This window comes from Leptodactylus fuscus, chromosome 7, assembly GCF_031893055.1.
Source record: "Leptodactylus fuscus isolate aLepFus1 chromosome 7, aLepFus1.hap2, whole genome shotgun sequence".
Taxonomy (NCBI): Eukaryota; Metazoa; Chordata; class Amphibia; order Anura; family Leptodactylidae; genus Leptodactylus; species Leptodactylus fuscus.
Genome location: NC_134271.1, coordinates 6,758,745 through 6,782,308, shown reverse-complemented (window position 1 = coordinate 6,782,308; position 23,564 = coordinate 6,758,745). Strand labels below are relative to the sequence as shown.

The 23,564-nt window shown below is 40.7% G+C and overlaps 1 protein-coding gene across 2 annotated transcripts in view; it reads right to left on the bottom strand.

Moving 5' to 3' along the window:
- Positions 1-3,472: 3,472 nt before the first annotated feature.
- The window catches only part of ELP4 (elongator acetyltransferase complex subunit 4), a 156,818-nt gene continuing 136,726 nt past the window's right edge, over positions 3,473-23,564 (bottom strand). For both annotated transcript variants that reach the window (XM_075280879.1, XM_075280880.1), the window contains exon 10: positions 3,473-3,707. In XM_075280879.1, the coding sequence (XP_075136980.1) occupies positions 3,576-3,707 (132 nt within the window). In that variant the 3' untranslated portion in view covers positions 3,473-3,575. The remainder of the gene's footprint in view (positions 3,708-23,564) is intronic.

The window sequence follows — 23,564 nt, the reverse complement described above, 5'->3', positions numbered from 1 at the left end:
GATTTGGGCAGGAACTGGCTCTCAACCCATTGAGCGCCAATTTACGGTATCCATTAAATTCACGCTACATGCAGCACTGGTATACACCTGGAGTCCCAAATTTTATTCTTTCTGGTGTAGTTCCTCCAATTTCCAGTCTCCTATTCAATAGTCTGCTCAGTCTATTTCACGTACACCGTACTTTGGTAGTCAGAGATGCTCTTGTGTTATGTATTTATGGTGACCTTATTATTGTAACTGTCAGATTGCATTAATTTTTTGGAAAAAAAAATAGTGCAAATTGGCTCTCAGAACCCTGTATACTTCTTTAACCTTTCCATCAGAGCCATTTTCCATATGTGGGGACCGGCTAATTCGTTTGTTTTCTCACAATTTTTTATGCACTCAATGGAGGGGGGAGAAATGAAAAGTTGTATTTTGTTAATTTTAGTTTTTTGTATATTTTCAAAACTTTTTGTAAACTAATGTATTTCAACCTATTGTAAAAACCATTGCTATTGCATGCATCCTAAGGCAGCGTGTAACACAAGCACAGTAATGACAGGCTTTCATGGTAACAGATTGGTGAATCCTTCTAAACATGGTGAATCCTACACTTTGGGTTTCAAGATGTTGAGGTCGTGTTTAAGAAAGGCAAAGGAAGAGTTAAAAAGTCCAATCAAATTGTCCCTGTAGTAGAAACCTAGAGACTATGGTGCGAACTGAGCTCCTGAATGGGCCCAGGATTCTCCCATGAACATAACAATGACAAAATTTGTAAACAATTAAAAGTGAAATATAAATAATTCAAATTTTGCAAAGTTTTCAAGATTTTCTCTAAACATCTTGGACAGTCTTTCTTTTGTCTTGATCGGTTGCCAATGTGTATGGCCACAAATGGAGGCACTTTCTATGGTCTGGGACATGTCAGAAACCTGGCTATGATGTCCTTAGTGTTATTAGGCAGTGACACTACATGTATGAGAAGATAACCCGACCACAATAAGGACATCATGGCTGGTTATCAGGAGGGGACACTACGTGTATGAGAAGATAACCTGACCACAATAAGGACATCATGGCTGGTTATCAGGAGGACACTACGTGTATGAGAAGATAACCCGACCACAATAAGGACATCATGGCTGGTTATCAGGAGGGGACACTACATGTATGAGAAGATAACCCGACCACAATAAGGACATCATGGCTGGTTATCAGGAGGACACTACGTGTATGAGAAGATAACCTGACCACAATAAGGACATCATGGCTGGTTATCAGGAGAGGACACTACATGTATGAGAAGATAACCTGACCACAATAAGGACATCATGGCTGGTTATCAGGAGGACACTACGTGTATGAGAAGATAACCTGACCACAATAAGGACATCATGGCTGGTTATCAGGAGGACACTACATGTATGAGAAGATAACCTGACCACAATAAGAACATCATGGCTGGTTATCAGGAGGACACTACGTGTATGAGAAGATAACCTGACCACAATAAGAACATCATGGCTGGTTATTAGGAGGACACTACATGTATGAGAAGATAACCTGACCACAATAAGGACATCATGGCTGGTTATCAGGAGGACACTACATGTATGAGAAGATAACCTGACCACAATAAGGACATCATGGCTGGTTATCAGGAGGACACTACATGTATGAGAAGATAACCTGACCACAATAAGAACATCATGGCTGGTTATCAAGGGGACACTACATGTATGAGAAGATAACCCGACCACAATAAGGACATCTTGGCTGGGTTTCTAATATGAATGATAGAGAAAATTTCTAAAACTCTGAAAAATTTAGAATTATTTATGTTTGCAAAATATTTCATTTACTTGTCAAATCTAGACATGGTTCTGTTTGGGGAAAACCCCCTTTAAAGTTCCTTAGAAATGAGGTTATCTTGTGCTGGTCCTCTGGGGCCTCCTTACAGCGCCAGCGCCTGGATACACAGAGGACGCTTGGGGACATCACAACCCTGACTTTTGCCAATAAGCAACCAGAATTTTACCAGCCCGCGCGTTGCCACGATGTTTACATAGCAGAAAATCCTTATAAAAGAAAAAAAATGGACACAACACAACGTAAAAAGCAAAACACATTAAAAATCAAATTAAAATATAGAAATCGTAACTTCTAGATCCCAATTATCCTAATTGTCAGGTGTTTGTAGGCAAGATATTTTGCACATTATTACTGCAGGAACGTTTTGTATGTCTGTGTTTTCGCCCCGCATTTACACTATTTATTCATTAAGCTTGAGTGAACATTTCAGAGTTACCAGCATTAATGTATCTGTCAGCTCGAATTTCAATCTAGAATTTAATCTGTTGATGTAATCTCTCAGTGTTGTTGTAAATTATTTAAAACTATGGTTTTATCCGAGAAGTAGAAGAGAAAAACATATTCACTATGCTTATGGGGAGAATTAATTGGCGGATTTTTATCATAAATAACATATGCGACTATTTGTTATATAAATGTTTAGATCGAAAAGTGATTGTTCATTTTGTACAGTCTGTTCGGCTTAATAGACACTATTTTTATTTTTTTAACCAACCATCATTGTCAAGTGCCAGGGTACCTGGGTGTGTGTGTGTGTGTGTGTATATCTATATTTATTTATTTTAATTTTAGTTTATTTTTTAGAATTTTTTTTACTTAATATCTTTTTTTATTTTACACTATCAAATTTATAAATAATTTTTCATTAAAAAAAACCCCTATAATAATATACTATATATAATAATATATAAAATATTATATATATATGTATAATAAATATATAAAATATAACAATATATAATATATAAAGTATAATATATAAAAATAAAAATATATATAATAATATAATATATATATATATTATATATATATATATATATATATAATAATAATAATAATATATAAAAGATATATCTATCTATCTATCTATCTATCTATCTATCTATCTATCTATCTATCTATCACAACAAGATGTACTTACCGTAGATATTACCATCACTCTCTGTGCTAGTTGGTACAACTAATATTTAATTTTTAAAAATTATTTTATATATATTTTTATATTATTTTTTTAAATTTATTTTTTATCTCAGCGTGTGAACAGTCTGAACGAGACACAATGTATTCACAATTTAGACAACACACCGATAAATAATTCAGACTGTGCACACACTGAAATAAAAAAATAAATAAATTTAAAAAAAACCCAAAAAAAATAAAAAATAAAAATAAATTATATATTAGTTGTACCTACTGGTACAGAGAGTGATGTTAAGCTCTAAGTACATCTTGGTGGTTGGATTATTTTTTTTTTATCATGAAAAATTATTTCTAAATTTAATAGTGTAAATAAAAAAAATAAAAAAATAAAAAAAAATGAACCCTACTTACATCCATGGAACTCTTAAAAGAAAGACCCGTAGAGTTCTACAAATATTATTTTAATATAATAGTTACATTTCCATGAATATAGATTGATATATAAAATTGTGTAACGTTGACGATGACGGAGCCCCATTTGGGCGCCGGAGCTCGTGAACATATCTGCTTAGTAGAAATCACTAGAAGTCCAGGTGCTTCTTGCCTGCGGCGGCAGAGCCACATCCTGAGCTCAGCAGTTTGGTCGACCCTGCCAGATCCTGTTTGCTTGAACGACTCACTGTGTCTGACAAGTCTGGAGGCAAATGCAGTCTCTGCGGAGAGAATGGGAATGAAAATAACAGAACACAACCATTATTAAATGTTTATTTGGAGTAGCGCACGGTCTACCTTGTTAGCCATTCATGTAGGCATTTAGTTTTACATGCTGCATAAGTATCTATAAATCTCTTCCAAACCATTTGTTTGAAATAAAATTTGCATTGGGTGTGGGGGAGGGGTGGGTGGGACTTCCCAGAAAAAAAAAAGATTTTTGCCAAGGTGGACACACACATGTGACGATCTCTTACAATGGAGAACCATAAAGTTCCTAATTTTTCAAGGTATATCATGAAATATCAATCCCTTTAAGATTCTTTCCATGGTGGTCTACACTCTACAGCTCTGGATCGTGGTCACCATCGTCTTCATTGTGCATTGAGCGCATTAGTCACAGAATCAGAAGCCAAGTACGGACCCCGATGCAAGAAACGTCTAAGTCATGTACATAGTGAGGAGTTCTACATGAAGTCCATCGAGTCATTCGCTGATGTGCTAGTATCTACTATGGGTGATAAACCACCAGGGTTTAGGAGCCCTGACCAAAGACTGGGGTATAAGGAGGATAGGTGTAATGGGGTCTCCACCACCTTGGGGTCCTTCATTGCCTTTTGCTAATGGCCATTCGAAGATCCAATATAGCTCTTATTTTTGAAGTCTAAGGGATTGGTGGTCTCGATTCTATCTAGAACTCTTGAAGGCGTCATGTACTTGTTTTTGGCCACAATAAAGGTCAGGTGGTGTCAAACTTCCGAAAGTGGTCCATCCACGAATCTTAATCGTAGACAGTACATAGGCCATACACTTTAGGGTGTTCCTTCTCTCTGTTCTTCTTGTACAAATCTATCTAATGATGGACAATGGATTCCGCAGAAGCACCTCATCGAGTATCATGGGGTCCATTAAGAATCTGTTATGGTGTCTGTCATTTGGTGGGTGAAAACGTCCTACATGCTCCCATGGAGCCTCCAACAAAGACTGTGAACTGACCCTTAGATGGTCTAATCCTCCAAACACATACAAGTGAACCGAACTGGGAGAAAGCCACTGCTAGAGGAGTCTTATCTCCCCGAGAAATGAAGGGAACGATGAACCAGGATCATAGCCGAGGCAGAGTTATTGTTGTTTTTTTTGCATCTCGGCCTCCAGAAGTAACATCGCAACATGTGACTATATTCAAAAACAAAATCTCAAAATTTTTTCACGGCGATACAACCCCTTTAGGCTGAGGCCCCACGTTGCGGAAACACAGCTTTTGTTGCAGATTCTGTTGCGGTTTTTTGAGCCAAAGCCAAGAATGGCTACATAAGGAATGGGATATCTATTGGAAGCTCTCACATTTCTCCCTTCTGCTCAATCCACTGTTGACTTTGGCTTAAGAAAAAAAACACAACAAAAAGAAGCTGTATTTCGGCAATATGGGGCCCAAGCCTTAATGTGTTATTTCAAGTTTTGAACTCATATACGTTACTTCAGCACCTACAATTCTCTTCTGCAAAGAATGACCTCTTATGTGCACAGATATTACTGTCTCTAGGTGTATATGAAGTAGGCACAGATAGTACTGCCTTTTGGTCTCTGTGTAAGTGATACCGACACAGATAGTATTAGATGTCTCGCTGTATACATGACGGATGGTTCCGAATTTGCTACTACTCTGTATCTTCTTGTAACAAATATAAGGCACAGATAGTACTGCCTTCCTGTCTCTATATGTAAATACTGGAATGCACAGATAGTACTTTTACCTCTCTGAATTTTACTGTAAAGCAAATCAGGCTGCAACTTTCATATAATCCTAGAGAAACAAGTTAGCATCACCTGAATTGAGGGGTATTGTTGTTTCTGTCAATATGCAAATGAGCTCTTTGGAGAAACGAGGGTGTTGCCACTTATCTCTTTGGAGAAACGGTAACGGTACTCCGTACAACTCAATTGCAGACATATACAAAAATGGGGATATCTCGCCAACGGAGGCAGCGATTCCCAAGTGGAAAACTCTATTGGATTCCAGTGACCCTGATCTACCCATCTGCGGGACTGGAGTGATAGGTTAGGATATGGTGACCGTCTTTGCACCTGTATATTGGTGCGTGTCCTGTAATGGTGACAAATATTTAGATATTTTTTCTGATCTAGAATGTGCCCTTTAATGTGTAAACGAGACATAAATCACGACAAAAACACCAACAAAAAACATTCACCCAGTGCAAGCAGAGAAGAACATTTAGTCGCAACCATTTGGCGGGTCTGACCTAATATTATATTTCCCGTCTTTGTTTTGGGGTAGTTTACCGAGCAAAACATAGTCCTGCGATGTGACGGCAAATTTAAATTGGCGGTGATGGGTAATGAGTAGGAAAAATGCAGAGAAATGGACAGTTGTCATGGAAACCCATGCAAAAGCCGACCGGCGAAGTAAGCGTGGTTACACTGTCCGGCTGCTGGAGATGGACCGCGCTGTAAATCTATATATTACAATAACAGGGTATCCGATCTCCAACAGAACATGAACCAATAACCAAAATACACCGAGATATTCCAGATAGAACTACACGGAAGTAATTCCGCCGATACAGGTGTCTATTAAAAGGAGTGCACGGGTTTGGGGGGGTAAAGAGCTATTTTCGTGAAGACCATCGGCATCTGTTGTCTTTCCCTTATTACTACTATCTAGATGTATGAATAAAGGGAAAAAGAGCGGGTAACGACACTTTTTTGAGAACCAGTCCAGGCTTTTCGCCATGGCGGCTATCGTAATATCACGGTTGACTGTGTTAAGTAAACAACTTTGGGGTCCGAGGACCGGCTGATCAGCCCTTTATCTCCCCAAAGTTGGACCACTTTAGAAGCATAACTTGAAACTGCTGGGTTCCAGAACCGAATCTGAAATTGGGCCCCTATCTACCATGTACCATATAGAATAGTTGTATATTTTACGTTCCAGAGGGCGTTTTGGAGCCCGCTCATGGTCCGGGGCCTGGTAGTGATTGGATCTTTGCACCTACTATAGCTATGCCCATGGCTACATAGATTCTTGGCCACTGCTTCATACAGCCCAAAAAAATTGAAGGAATCAGGCATTCTGGTAACTGATGGGGTTCCAGCATTTGGGTGAAACTAGTTCATCATTGTTTACCATACGATAGTGTGTATGGATGATGTCACTCATGGGTTAAAATAAGAACCATCACCAGGTTTGTTTAAGGGATTCCCATGAGATTATTATTTTTTAGGTCACCCTCAATCCCATGGGGCTGTACATACGAAGAACGGGAAAGAGGACCCCACCCATGAGGGCTCACAATCTACAAATGAAGGTAGGTGGAGACAATAGGCAAGGGTGGAAATGACTCAAGTGCCAGTGAATTGTTAGGAGTGTGTGGTAAGACATTCTCAACACGTGGGTCTTGTATTTGAAGGTTTTGATAATGGGGGACAAGTCTGATGTGTTTGGGTAGTGAAATCCAGAACACATGGGAAGCACAGGAGAAATTTCACAGATGGTTGTGTGAAGAGGAGATGAACAGAGAGGAGGTCTTGTAAGGATCGTAGATTAAGTTTAGGGATGTACTATGGAATTAGATCAGAGATGTATAGAAGGAACCAGTTGTGGATGGGCTTGTACGTCCCAGTCAATATTTTGCATTGAATTAATTAAGCAATGGGTAGCCAGTGAAGGGATTAGCAGAGGCAGGAGAATTAAAGGGATTTTACAAACTAAAAATATTGATGACCTGTGCTTTGAAGGTCACTTAGATTAGTGGGCGTCTGAAATCACTCCCCACCATCGATTAGCTGTTCTCAGTAGTGGATACATTGAGGATGGAGCAAGAAGCAGATAGCGCTGTTCTCTTTGTAGAGGCCAGACCACGTTACTGCAGATAAGCTGCCATTTGTTTGAATACACCTTAGCTGCAGTACCTCAGTTCTACCACTACACAGAGAACGGAGCTGTCTCCTTCCTGCTCCAGAATCTGTGTATCAACTGCTGACAACAACTAGCTGATTTGGCATATCTCATATTACTGACCCATCTTTAGGATAGGGCATCAATATTTTCAGCCAAGAAAACTCTTTAAGGGTGGATTGGCGAAGCATAAGAGGAGGAGGAGATGGAGGACGAAGAGGAGGAGATGGAGGAAGAAGAGATGGTGGAGGAGGAGGAAGAAGAGATGGAGGAGGAGGAGGAAGAAGAGATAGAGGAGGAAAGAAGGAAGAAGAAAACCGCATCAATATTTTTCATTGTATGGACTCTGGCTTCCATAGGGAAGGGTCCTAAATCCATTTTACAGGGGTATTCTCATCCTCGAACTTTCATAAAACTTGCTCTGAAATCCACAGTCAATTGCTAAGAAATGTGAGATTTGGTCATACAAAGCCCCCCACCTTGTTTAGTTTGTTACAAGACCTTCCATTTGTAAATTTTTAAGATTGCAAGTTCGATAACGTCTGGTTCTAAGTCTTCATTAGATGATGAGATCAACTTCTAAGTTGTGCAAAAATGCAACCAGAAAAACCCAAAAAACATAATATGACTCCAGTAGTAAGCCTGGGTAACAATTTGGGTCACGAGGACAGCAAGGATTTACTTGTCTTGAGAAGTAAACTTCCACCGATGTCACTATGTAGCCATGTTATGTACAATACAGTCAATTCAATGTAACACTTTCAGGAAGTTCACCCAGAATATAAAAGTAAAAAGAAAAAAAAAAACATATTATGAAATACTTGGTGTAAATTGTAATAAAACTTGAAAGTTATATTTCTACCCCGGCTCTTACATGGCGGAGTCCTATTTCCTAGTGCGTAGCCCAAATAATTAGGGCAGTGAAAGGTTCCCTGTACTTTACCTCTCATATTTTCACTCAGTTCATGTGCAGTGCAGCAGAAAATGTGTTTTGTGCAGGAATGAAAAAATGGAAAAATGGAGCAAATGTGTGGCTCGCCCCGGGCTTAAAAATGCCTTGTTCAGATATGACAGCTGAGACCGCAGCAGGAGAATAACAGGGAGAGAGAAGGGAAGAGAAAGCCGAGCGAGGGATGGAAGGGTGAAAAGTAATCACAGAAATCATTTCGATAAACTAATACTCTTGATGGGGAACCAAGGACTGCGCGACGAAGACAGAGAGATACAGAGGTGTTAATGAAGACGGAACGTCAATCTGAAAAAACGATGCCTTGGTTGGGTAAAACAATGGAGGTTTAAGAAACGAGACGACTTATCAGCCCAACGATCACCCAAGTTAAGTCACAAATTTCCAATACATGCCCATGGCATATGTTGGGAATACCAGTTTAAGAGCGCTCACCATTTTTAGGATTTATAAGACACTTCAAGTCGGAGTCTTATAGTAATGCACTTCCAATAAAAAGTTAGCACGGCCTCGGCATTTTTGATGTTTGTCATACCACATTTTCATTGATCCCTATTTGTTTCATATTAGAATTGACGAGGACCTTTCATCACCCCCACCAACTCCAGCTCTTTCTATGTATTGATACATGTTGCTCCCCTGATTCCGATACATTTGGAATTTTTTCTCTAGATTCCACCGTCCCCAATCGGTGCAGATACTTTTGGTGCCTGATTTTATAATTAGGTTCTACTCTCAAGTGGGAGGAGCAAGCAGAGGGGTGTGAGATTCTGAGCTCCCTGACACTGTCCAATCAGAGGCAGTGTTGCAGGCCTCACAATAATGTCTGTAGCCTCTCCTGCCTGACCCCACCCACTTGACAGTAAAGTCTAACTGGAATAAAGGGCACCGATAACTAATTGCATTGATTGCTCTGGAATGGTGGGGCTAGAGAGAAAAAAAAAATATTCCAACTGTGCCACGGACCAGAGCCTATTAAAGGATGCAATTAGCTGGATTTGGTGGAAGTGGATAAAGGTCCTCTTTATAATCGAGGACAATATAAAGAAATCATCTCTGAGCGTTCCAGTAGCTCAGCCAAGTTCAGTCTCGACCTCCTTATAATTCTGTGCCTGGCTATAAGACAACTGGCTGAAGCAGGAGCCATCCTTGCCCTCTGTCCTATTTAGTCAGGCAGGCCAATTGTCCCTTGGATAAGTCCAGGCCCCGCAATGTTTTTTCAAGCAAGAATGGAACGGATTAGCGATTAAGTTCTAATTCTGTCTGCAGAAGTCAATTTCAGGAACATGCAGAGACTCTTGCAGGCTGACATATATACCGGAGGAAGCTTCTCTTCTTTATTTGTAAGGTGTAGTTCTCCCTTAAGTGAAGGTGTTAAAGGGGCTTTAAGGAACTTGTTGAATTAAAGGGGTTTTCAGGCATAATTGATGACTTATCCTTAAGATAGGTGAACAATTGAACATCTGTGGGGGTTCGACACCTGAGACCCAGAGGATCAGTTGTATGAAGCGGCAGCAGTGCCCCATGAGCGCCGCTTCTGCTTCAGAAGTAATAGTAGTAAGGAGTCCTTCAGGGTGTAAACCGTTCAGGAGAGGAGGTGTGGGGTATGATCGCTCACAACAGAGAACTTCACAAGTATTCTTTCAACAGTTTTAATCCGCAAAACGCGTTTTGGGCCAAGCCCTTTCTCAAGTGAAATACAAACCGAGTGGTGGTCTATCCTGATAGAAACCGCAAGGCAAGAGGCCACTCATCAGGGACTAATACTTTACTTTGTCATCTCCAATACTACACTATCATCTTTACGCTTCTGCTTCAGAGTCCATGTGACATCACATTCAACAGTCACATGTCCTGATCTCAGCTCAGTCCCAATCGACTGAATGGATTGAGCTGCAGTTACAAGCACAGCTGCTGTATAAATGCATGCATGCATGTAATGAAGAGTTTGCAGCCGTCACCTGAATTCTTCAATCTCTACCGGTCGGCCAAAAGCGGATTGAGTAGTGTAAGGAAGAAAAAGTCACAAAATTTTAGTACAAATACGTAGGGAAACTGTGCAGAGCCTGATTCATTCCCGCCGCATGTGACTACAATACATTTTCTTTGAAGATACATTTTTATTCAATGGAGACCAAACACAAAATTTCAGAAAAAGTGACACGAAGAACAAAGCAACGATGGAAAGACTTCCATTAGTCGAAAGTTCCTTTGTTTTTGGGAAAAAGGAGGCATTCAGAACTAATATTAATCTTTAAAGTATTGTAAATTTACAGAATAAAAGAATGTCACAATGATGTTCTTCTAAAATTATAGCAAAAAACCCAAAAATCCAAGTGGAGGACACACGAGATATTGTACCTGCATCGTTTCCAGTGAAATGCGTGAAACAGCCACAAGGTGCAAGACAGCAGGTGAACCATATGTTTTAATAAGACACTCAACCAAGATCCCCAGGCTGCCCAGACATCTATCAGCAGCTCCCGTCATACAGCCAGAACAAAGGACAACGCACTTGACAGTAGAACATACAAAAATACAAATGTATGTAAGTGATGACCTGAATACAAGAGTGGTGAATGTCATACGCTCCTCATGACAAGCGAGGTCAGCCAGAGTCTACATGGTAGGTCCGCTTTGTTGACTTTGACTAATCTGTAGGGATGGTCAAGGAGTTAATTCAGGAGCCAACGAGCCATGTAACAAGTATATTACATGGGTGACTAAAAATCAGCATATCCAGTGAACTTGTCCTTCAAGTCGTCCACTTTCTATGGTATCGGGCTGTACGAGATGTGCCAAGCCAAAGTATGGACACAATTGATGGATGTTATTGGCCACCATTCACCAATGGACGGCTAGGATCTGACCCACTGCCAAGAGACTTGTTTTTAAAGGGAACCCATTGGTGCTATTTGGGACAGGTCCTTATGGAATGATGGCTTAAGTGTCCCAAATATCTGAACTAAGTCCATATGCGATACTTTACCTAACTAATGAGACTCAATGGAAACATCTCCAGTGCCTGTGCAACACTACTTCACGTAGCCACGTCATTTAGTAAACGGAGATCCCATTCACTTTAAAAGGGAGCACCGGAGAGAGCAGAATCCACAACGTGGATTCATCCACCAAATGTCCTGCCTATATTCAGCCCAGTTGTTTTGAGACTTTGTAAAATGGGAATATGGGAACAACCCCTTGTTCTTAGGACTGTTGGGGCCTCAAACCTTCACCGATCGAGTATACGTCCTCTACCCATATATAACCCCCTTTAAAGATAATTCTGCAAAAATAGCAATATCTTACTAAACTTTTACAAAAATTTCCCAATCAAAAAAATCGAGGGAATAAAAATCCATCTTGTACGCATAGAAGTATCATCACCCCGATCCTCCGACTTTTTACACTGGTCCAAAAAGTCACTTTAAACCAAATAAAGTCCAAGCAACTTCCGGGGGAAAACTCATCCACTTTTAAAAGTTCCATGGGAGGAAGATGGAGGAGTCTTTTTGCCATCCTTCGAGGCAGCCGTAAAATTGTAAAATGAGGTCACAAGTTGGTTCCTTCCTATTACCATAACAGAGTATTTCCAAAACCATAAACAGTTTTTCATGGCGGTGAATAAAAACAGATTTTGCTGGGAAACTGTTCCTGAATCTAATAATTATCCTCTTCATCCTCTTAATTCAGTCTCAGTGTTTTGCCAAGGAGTGGGATGGAAGCCAGTAAGAGTCGTCAGAAGGATTATTCTTATATGAGTCTCTCATCAGGAGGCTTAGCAGCCAGCAATTACCCAAAAAGCGGCCCTTTTGATTTAAAGGGAAAGTTTCAGAAATGGACTAAAACGCTGAATAATGCGGATGATTAGTAATTTGTAGCCGTAGATCAGGGGTTCCCCCTCGACCAGAAGTGTTTGTTGAAAAAATAATAAAATCGACACCTGTGGGGAGTTTTAGTATTTTATTTTTCTCGGGACTCAATAGGCGTTGTATAAAAACTATTACGGGGCGAGAGGGACCCGGGCAGGCTCTGTAATCACCTTCAGAAAATTTATCTGTATATTCTATTGTGATAGCGCGCTGAATAAAATCTTTTCAAGCTGCAGCCTTTATATGATGCCCTGGATTTTTAAATGAAAATGGGGGTCAAATTCTCTCATTTTCCTTACAATGGAGTGAAAAGAACAACTGGCCAGTCTTGATGGCCGCACCAGAAGGTGATTTGATAAAAGACAGACTAGGAGTGAATGCTGGACTCAGATCAATGCCTTATTGTGAGCACTCTCTCTCCGAGACAAGCGAGGACTGGCTACGATTTAAGCTGTGTAATTAAATTTCACACAATATGAAGCAGCAAATGACATGTAAATTATGAATGGCCGGATCCTTACTTTCCATGACACTGTTAAGTAAAGGGAGGTGGAAGCGAACCATTAGATTATACCGGACTGCACAGACTTTGAAAAGCTTGTCTTCTTGAGCGTACACAGACGGCTTTGGCAGAAGCGATGTACTCTGAGACTATTTCAAACAGAGCCCGAACAATAAGTGACCAGCCTGTGATTGTGTTTGTCCACCTAGGTATAAAATAGACATTATCGCAATATTGTATCACACACCAAGATGCTTGGTTTCTACCTAAGTGTGACATGACATGATATACTCAACTTTGCCATTGTTCCAGAAGCTGGGAGAGTACAAAAAAAAAACAAGGGAACTTTTAACTCGTTCAGTCCCATCTTGGTTGACTTTACTTAGAATTTTATCCAAAAAAAATTCAAAAAATTTCAATAGGGAACTACTTGTCTGAAAATATTTCAAGGGGGTCTTTGAGTTGAAAAGTGATGACGACGTCGTAAAAGGAACACCTTTGACTATCATTCGACAGAATTCCCTTCTTAATGAGGACAAATCCTTTTTTTCAGTTAAAGCTTTAAAAAAAAAAAAAAAAAAAGTAAAAAAAAAAAAAAGGGGGAAGCCGGTCCCCTTTACAAGGCAGCTCATTAAAAATGTGGAATGCTGCAAGAGGGCTCCCTCCACATGCAGTCTCTTTCTGGTTGAGTAAGGATCACAGGCTCCAACATAAACCTCTCTTGCTTCTCAAGTACTTGTTTTGCACCCGGAGACTCAGAGAAAAGAGACACAACTTGTTAGTCAACAGTAATTTTGAAGGATGGAAGAGGATTTGGAAGGATGAGGGGGGGTGAAAAGCTAACATCTCATCTTCCCTGGTGAGGCTTCTTTGAAGTAATGCAAAAGTATCGGTTCTAAACACTCGCTTTAATAAGGTTGTGTGAACGGCCAATCCTGGGCACTTTAAGGGGATAAAAAAAATTCAATATATATATTTTTTTTGCCTAGATTCAACATCGGCCTGTTGTCGCTTTCAAGTACTCAAGGACCCACTTGAGTCTTCTTAACTGTTCAAAACCGTAATGGTGTCAGTGAACTTAAAATACGATAAAATCACTTGAAAGGTTGGGAAGAATTAACCCCGTTTACTCTAACAGTCTGTGACCATGGCGGGAAGTCTTCTGTTATTTTTCTTGTTATTGTAACTTTAACATGTTTCTCCTTAAAGGAAAAACATGGACAATATTATTTTAAGGAGTTATATGGGGTTATAAGGGCCTGTTTACACGGGCACAGAGGGGGCGGATTATGGCGCGTAATACACGTCATAATCCGCCCCCTCACAATGGTGGTCTATGTAGAACGCCAGGCTACATGTCGCTCATGGGAAAAAGAAGCGGGCTGCCCTTTCTTCAGGAACATTCCGTGGCTCATTGAGCCGCGGCGTCCACCTCGTAGCAGCACCCTCCAGAGTCAGCCCATTCATTTGAGACGAGTCCAGAGGGAGAAGCCGCGACAGTCGTGGTAGGCCAGTTTTGACCCAAGAGTGACGCGGGGAGCTGCATCACTCTCGGTTCCAAAATCCACTATTACGACCCACATGTGAACTAAGCCTAAGTTAAGCTTTATTACCAATTTACAGTCAGGTCTCCCGGAGCCCTAATAATAAGTCTCATCCCTCGGCCTCCAACTCCGTCACATGACCGACCACGACTACTCTACGGTCCTGAAGCTGGGGTGGAGCAGAGTCGGTAATGTCATAAAATGTCAGAGAGGCGATCCGCCATGGGCTCCGGAAGACCAGCATATAGGTAATAATGTTTTCCAGGGAGTGTAGTGGGGTAATCTTGGTTTCCCCCATATGGAAAAATTAACACATAGAATGATATTTCACATATCAACCATACCGGTAACTAGGAAATCTTGTAGGACAGAGATCCCCAATTTATTTATTTTTTTCTTACCTTCATCAGGCTGGAGAAAGCCATTGGTAATGTATATTGGGCTCCTGGATCACGCTGGGTAAATGCTTGCTAAGCTGCAGGATGCCAATATCCTTATCCTTACGGTACAGTTCAGAAACCCTCCACATGCCACCAATGTGCCCACAAGTCAAAAATTGAACAACTGCATCGGAAATGTTCATGCTGTTCCATAAGTAGTTTTGTTGTATAGCCGACATTGGTAATGGGGGCCAGAATTGTCACACAGCCCTTACAACAAGCAAACAGGCAAGGACGGCCACAGCTCTACCCAAATTCTTTTGTACGTGTTCTTAACAAGGACCCAAAAATTTCAACCCAGGAATCTTTCCATAATTAGAGAAACCTAAAAAGTCTAATCCAGAGGTTCCCAAACTTTTTTTTTTTTTTTCTCGTAGACCACTTTCAAAAGGTGGATCCCCTGCTGTTACATTTCTACCATATTCCCAAAACTCGTCCAAAAATGTGAAGATTAGATGTAACGATGGAAATCTGCATTGTGGCTGAGACCACCTGGACCACTTTGGGAATCACTGGTCTAATCTATGGCCAGTGGTGGAGATCCAGCCACTAAGACCTCTACCGATCCTGAAAAGGAGGGTGCAAGTCTTCCTAATTTTTACCATTTTTCCCCCTACATGTCATGTACTGCCCACTCAGATTTGGCACTTGGCATAACCCAGGGTATAAGTTTTTCCTGGAGTCTCCTATTCGACCACTATAAAAAGTTTCGCAAATATTTCAAAGAAATCCGTGAAATTCAAAGAACTTGCAAACTTTTTGAAAAACTTTCTCGAGACGCACAACAGAAATCAAGCAATTATATTAGGCACTTAAGCAAACACACATTTTTTTTGGGAGGGGGGTGTTATCATTTCATTAATTCAACACCTGCAAAAGTCAAAGCTTCAATATCCCAAAATACCTAAAACTATCAATTACACCAGCGTTCCTATCTCTTATCATTTAGCGTAAAGTATGGATTCTTTTCTATTCTTTGTGTCAAAAGGGCCAATAATTAAAATTTGATGTAAACATGACAACTATATCAGCTCTGGGAAAATACAATCTCTGCATTCATAACCAGTGAAGCACAAAACACACAGAGAAAAATTACTATCATTAAAAAATCCCACTTATTGAGCAAGTTCCCCGACTGTTTCATGCTTTCTGTGTCACTATGAATGTATATTAAATAATAATAGTAATACAAATGGGGAAAAAGTGAGTTTTTGAATCTAAATGATATTTAGTGCAGTTGGAGATGTCAGTGTATGTTCTTCAACAAAATGGAGGTCAGCTGCCTACATAGTAGATATGGAAACAACACAAGATCGCACACATTGGTGTCGGTTATCCATTTATTTACTGGTTATTAAGGATGAAACGCGGAGGACAAAGATCTACCGGAGTCTAAGACAGAATATCAAGTAGGGGAGATGGCAACGTCCAACTGGGCCATCGTGGTGGAGAACCTGACGTGTCTAACTTGGGTTTTGGACACTCTTGGATTTTGTAATGGTTTCAACAAATAGTGGGAAATACTAAATGAAGTTAAAATTGTAAAAAATGTATCAAGGGGCCATAGCCAACCCACCAGTCCCATGCAACTCCCAAACCAATGCTTCTCCAGTTCCATGCTGGTCTCTACTTCTGGTACCTCAATCGCAGAGATTGGGTGCGTGTCGAGAGTGACCCATAAATAGGGACAGGGGGAATCCAGAAATTATCAGAATGGGGGCAACGGGAAATTTTTAACAGTGACACCTAAACTGAAGACTTCTTGGGACACAAATGTTTTGGTGTTTTGTGGACGCGTCATAAGTTCAAGTTCAAGTATAAGTTCATATACTCATTGTATATATGTGCAGGACCCAATGGATTCTTGAATTTTGGAAATTCTTAAACATAAGGGATTCGGGAGTATAAGCTTTCTGCTGTCCACTCTTACTACATCCATGCAGCCTTGGAGGACCAAAAGCCAACTGGCCTTGTTCACAGATAAGAAAGGTTTAACTTCTAAATAGTCCTCCACTCATCATTTACAGACCCTCTGAGAAAATAAGGGTTTGGTGTCTATGGGCCCCACTCTTGGGAACCCTACAGGTTTGGAGGGGTCAAGTGTCGCCCTGTTAAAATGGAGTGGCAGCCATGAACATCACTGCCACCATATGCTGCTCTAGGGAACCGATGAAGGTAAGCAAGTTCTGTATTTGGCCATACCAGTCAGTCCCAAAGTTCTGGATAGAACAACCGTGTACATAAATGATCACCGATACGTTCAGAAACAGTTGGACATGGGAACCCTATTTTAGTCAATGGTGGAGGTCCCAGTGCGGACAGTTGTTCTTTATCCTTGGAATCAGTGATGTGTCTTTCATTTGACAGGTAAGAACTATAAAGGAAACCAAGCTGATTCTTAAAGACAACCTTTCAGCCCCTCTAAGTCCAATAGGCGCTGCCCAATGATTACGTTGCAATTTTTTTCTCTCGCCTCTACCATTCCCGAGAAATCGTTGCAGTTAGTTTCAGCTCAATCATGCTCTATAAAGTCAGGTGGGCGGTTCCAGACTGTCCATTCCAGCTCAGGCCCGCCCACTTGACACTAAAATTGGCATATCGGATGCTGAAATTAACGGCATCGATTACTCAGGATCGGTGAGGGCTACAGAAAAAATTCCAACTGTGCCCGGAACAGCGATTATTGAAGGATGCAAAAATCTGGGGTCGATAGACATTGTGAAAGGTCCTCTACTAAATGAAACTGTGATAATAACTTTGTCCTTTGTAGTATCAATCATGTATAGGAGAATGTTGGATGATATGATGCAATATAAGATGTTTGGCTAGGGTGCAGCTTCACTTAATCTTATAAATACATTACTGAACTTGCAAAAACAGAAAAAAAAATTGCAAATACCAAAAAGGTCGGTGCAATGAACATGACTCAGAGTCGAGACTCCCTAGTCTGCAAGCCAAGGGGCGAGCGTTAAACAGAGAACGTTGTATCCACATAAAGCCGCCTATCAAGGTACTCATTTGTTAAGACAATAGTGAACGTCACTTGTACGTTGCGAGGGCTAATTGTTGCACTGGGTGCTCCGGCTATAACATTACACAAGTCCTCAGCATGAAGCAGGGAATAGACAGGACAGGGTTGTAAGCGAGCATTAGCCGCTGTTCGCTTCCCTAATCACATCTAGTGTCTACAATGGATAACCCACCCCCCATGATGGTACAGTGATGAGGGCACAGCAAAGTCACAATGCACATCACTTACACTCTGTCTTTACTTTGTTTTGTTTAGCAGGTCAAAAATATGGGGCCTAAGAGCCTTATTTTGCAGACGGGCATCAAAGATTCGGAGCTCCGAGGGGAATCCATTGTTTAAAGCAAAAGCATTAGTTCCTCTTTAGCGTCATATTATATGTCCTGCAATTAATTTTACTACAAAGATGCTGGCCTGACTCAGGGGTGGGGGGGCGACAAAAGGAGCTCGCCGAATAACAAGGTCTTCTGTTCGGAGCCTGGACGGAAAATAATTAGTGCTATGGAAGATATTGCAAGGGATGAGAAAAAACAAAATGCAAAAAGAGAATTTGAAAACAGCCGAAAAAGAACGCGTGAAGAATAAAACTATAAGAGTAGAAATAAAATATAAAAAATAATTTTGTTGCATCTCCTTTATTAAGTTCTGCTTCACTGATTCCTGCACCGTTGGAATTTTTTTCCCTAACCCCCGCCATTCCTGAGCAATTGGTTCCGTTAGTTTCAGCATCCAATAGGCTCATTAGGCTCTCTACGGTCAGGTGGGCGGTCCTTGTCTGTCTGATCCAGCCCAGGACTGCATATTGGGTGTTGAAACATAACCGCACCGATTGCTCAGGAACGGCAGGGGCCAGAGAAAAAAATCCAATGGCGCAGGAATCCGTGAAGCGGCAGCTATCGAAGCATGCAAAAAGTGTGAATTGGTGTAAGATTTTCTTAAGGCACAAATGAAATTTCTTCATTCCCGTTTAAAGGATTAAAAATAACCACCCAACCAATTTTATACAAAAATGTATTAAGGTAAGTTTTTGACAATAACAAAAATCTGCCTGGATATAAACTTAACTCTCATGCATTCCTAAACGCTGGCCTCCAGGTTACGATAGGACTACAGCGAAACCGCATGAACACTCAAGACAATCGATGGTTTCTAAATGATCGGATCACAATAATAGCATGAAGTAGTCAGAATGTAAAAGACCCAGCAGTGGAGGAAGAAAGAATCTGACAGCAACTCAAGGCAAGAAATACTCGACAAAGGGCTGTTATTTTTTCGATATGCTGTTATAAAATGCTATTAAAGGGTGATAACACATGAGTCCTTAGCCACCAGGTTTGGTGGAGTCTGACTGCAGGACAAAATCACGAGAACAGGGGTCTTGGGTCCAATATGAAGATAGCCGAGTGCTGTCCGGGCTTCTCCGATGCTCCCAGGCCTGCCTTCCCAAAAGGGTAATACAAACCCACTTCTCAGGATCGGTGGGGTTCTCTAAGTCAGAGCCCCATTGATCAGGAATTTATCCTCCATCTTATGGATAAAGAATACATATTTTGTGGCACAGAGCCTTTAACCCTTTCCCAACATCCTCCGTACTAGTACGGCGCATGTTGGGTGTTTAACTATGGCGGCCACCACCTGGAGTCGGGCAGCCGCCATAGCCGCACGGGTGTCTACTGTGTTACATAGTAGACAGCCAGCGCTAATGCCTCCGATCGGTCCCCGGACCGATCGGAGGCATTAAGCCCTCCGGCGCCATTTTCCTGGCGGCGCATGGAGCAAGCTCCAGGGCCGATGTCAAGTTTCCATGACAGCCGGGAGCCTTGTAAAAGCTCCCAGCCGGTCTGCAATCTCTTTCTTTTGCAGGCTGGTCTATGCAGCCTGCAAAAGAAATGATTTTTTGCAATGCTTTAGCATTGTAATGCATTGCATTAGTGATCAGACCCCCTGGGGTTCAAGACCCCTAGGGGGTCTAATAAATGCAAAAAAATAAATAAAAAAAGTAAAAAAAAAAATGTAATTTTTTAAAAAAAGTATTAAAAGTTCAAATCAGCCCCCTTTCCCTAGAACACATATAAAAGTAGTTAAATACTGTGACACACCTACATGTTAGGTCTCCCTGTGTTCAAAATTGCCCGCTCTACAAATCTATAAAAATATTTTTCCTGTACGGTAAACGCCGTAGCGGGAAAAATAGTCAAAAGCGCCAAACTGACGTTTTTTCACTGTTTTGATTCTGATAAAAATTAGAATAAAAAGTGATCAAAGCAATAGCATTTCCCGAAAATGGTAGAACTAAAAAGTACACCCAGCCCCGCAAAAAAAGACGCCCTATACATCCCCGTACACGGATGTATAAAAAAGTTATGGCTGTCAGAATATGGCGACTTTTAGAAAAAAATTTTTTTTAACACAGTTTTGGATTTTTTTAAAGGGGTTAAAATGTAAATAAAACCATATAAATTTGGTATCCCCGGAATCGTACCGAAACACAGAATACAGGGCACAGGTCATTTTGGCTGCACAGTGAACGCCGTAAAACCGGAGCCCGTAAGAAAGTCGCAGAAATGCATTTTTTCTTCAAATCCACCCCATTCAGATTTTTTTTTCCAGCTTCCCAGTACATTATATAGAATAATTAATGGCGGCATCATGAAGAAAAATTTGTCCCATAAAGGTTAAGACCTCATATGGCTCTGGGAGCGGAGAAATAAAAAAGTTATGGGGTTTAGAAGGAGGGGAGTCATAAACAAAAATCAAAAAATACCATCGGCGGGAAGGGGTTAAGAAGCCTCGACATGGACCGAAGAATACTTTAGGTATCTCAAAAATCAGCCAAAAATAACTGGTGACGATCGATGTCGATATAAAAGAAGTAAACGAAGACAAAACTGGATCCTTAACCAAGACTACACTTAGTGATAAAGTATTACAACCAGCATAAAGGACAGCCATGTATATTCTACGTCTAATAAAACAAAGACAGTCATTAAAAAGGTTTCTTTCCAAAGAACAAGCCATGAATACCGGGGACAATGGGAATGGTGACAAAGGCCAGCCTCTACAATGGAGCCACTTAAGCAGGGTTTTTCATTAGACAACTTCAAAGCCTTACACTTTGCAGCCTATTCATGTCCTCTTAGCAGTAGAGAAGGAGCCGTAATGAAGTGGAGAGGAAGGCAAAAAAAAAAAAAGGCATGGATTTCAGCGAGAATAAAAATAGATATTGCAACTTTTTGTCTCCAAAAATACTCTGAATTTGAGTTCTATTCAAAAAGAATACATCCTTGAAACCAATAAGTAAACGTTAAGCTTAGGAAACGAATGGATGGAAGTGATGGATGGAATCTTTGGAATCTCTTTGGAATCTTTTTGAATTTCTAATATGTCAACTTTCTCAATCCATGACATAAGAAACACCAAAAAGTAGCAGGAAAGTATCTTCTGCCGTGAAGACTCTCTCCAGCATGAAAGACACAAAGTGATTTCGTCTGCATATTAGTGGCTTCATTTGTGTTGACATGTTTTTGTTAGCGAAATCCCACCTAAAAACAGCATTAGATGCCGAATTAGCCCCCAGGACACGTGAACATGTTGTGAAGACGATGTCCCTCCTTTAAGATAGGAGTGTAAATCTGCCGCGGTATCGGAGGCTCCTGTGTTTAATAACACAAACCCTTCAGGCCGTAAACATACGTGACAGAATTAATAGTCGATGACTTTCTATTAATATTGACAGTAAACAAGATCTCCGAATTTCCAAGCCTATATGATATAACTTGGGTATCTTCTGTTTTTGGAATTGCTTGGGGGTGGCCCAAAGTCTGACCCTTTGCGATAGGCAAAAAATCTTTGGATTAGAACCTTTTTATGGTAACATTTTTGTTTTAGTCTATTAAAAAATTTGGACAGGCTCACTTCACCAATCCCCTTGCTCCTGTTCGGATGTTGACCAGGTCTCGCTCATCTCCAAATCCTTGCTCCGTCTTGATACACAGAAAATGTCCACTCAGCCAAAATTTCCCAGTAAGTTACTGAGCAGACATTTTTTGGTGCCGAGGTGGGACCAGTGGACTCCAGGCTCGGCTTCCAAACACTCTTTGTTGCAATTTGGGCAAGAGATAAGGATCCGGAATGTGGATCCCTATAAGTAAATACTAACTCAATTACACAATATTTTCATTAAATCCCATGCGGCCTCCACCTTAGCTAGAAGGTGGACACCAGTACGTTGACAGAACACCCTAACTCTGAAGAAGCAGCGATACTATATAGAAGACTGAAGAAAAGTACTGAAGAGTATTGGAAAGTACTTGGGCTGAGCAAGAAAGTCAATAGCTGAGTATGTCTCTTAGCTTGAATGTTTCCTTCTTATCAGATTAAGGAATTTTTACATAGAAATCTATGGAGAGGGGAAGGGGGAGGAGGATGCTGATGGAAAACACCAGCATCTGCTGAAGTCTTGTACATTGTGAGAGAGCTACAGTCTACTACTGTATGCAAACAATCAGGAGCGCCCTCCTCCCCTCTCCATAAGCTTGTATGTGAAGTGTATGGAGAGGACTCTATATAAACAAACAGTCTAAGTGAAGATAAGGTGGAGGAGATCAGCCTGATAAGTGCAGAAGGAAACACATTTCTTCCCTGAGACATATTACAAAGTTTCTTATATTCACCTGCTTTATAAGCAGAGGTACATTGTAACCATTATATATAATTCAGGAGAATATACTTTCATATTTCTCACGTGAAACAATTCTGATCATTTCGGCTGGGACAAGGCAGACTTTAGACATGTGATAACTAATGTATTTACAGTTATAAGACTTAAAGGCCACTTTTTTTTTTAATCCCATGTCTTTCTTCTTGGTTTTCTATATCACGGGGCAGTCACATGGTGAAGTTGGACATTCCTATGGAATTCAGCTGTTACTCTGCAAAAACTCTCCGGTATCCCTTGCCTAAAGTATCGAGAGCTACAACAAACTTGGGGCTATACCAGGCTGCCAACCTGACGGACTCCTGAACGTCTCTATTTCTTGACTTAGCATTCTGTAAATGAACCTTGTAAGACACAGGACACATGCCAGCATGTACTTGTTTGCCCGGCCGAAGGAACTCTGAGTTCCAGTGACTGGAAGTTAAATGTTACAATGAAACAAAGATGTTAAACTGAAGTTAAGAACTTCATCGGAGCTACAGAAATACAAAGCAAAAGGGGTGAGGAATAGAACCGAATATTTGTAAATACAATGTAAATGCGAGCTAAGAGTTACATAGGAAAGGAGAAAAACAGCAGGAATTAAAGGTGATGTCTCGGAAAGATGGGATACAGGTGAACCTACTATTCGGGAGCCCTTCTTCAAGAGCAGAAATGGCAAATCCATGGACTACATAGGCAGCTAGACATGTTAATGATGAAAACTTCAAGGGGTTATCCAAGAGTTCATAGTGATGAGCTATCCTTAGGAAACGTCATCATTCTCAGATTGGTGGGGGATCGGACACCCAGCACCCCCACCGATCACTTAGTATTTGCACAGTGTAGAAAGCTCAGTACACTGTCCAGGGCTTACACGCTACTATTGTAACT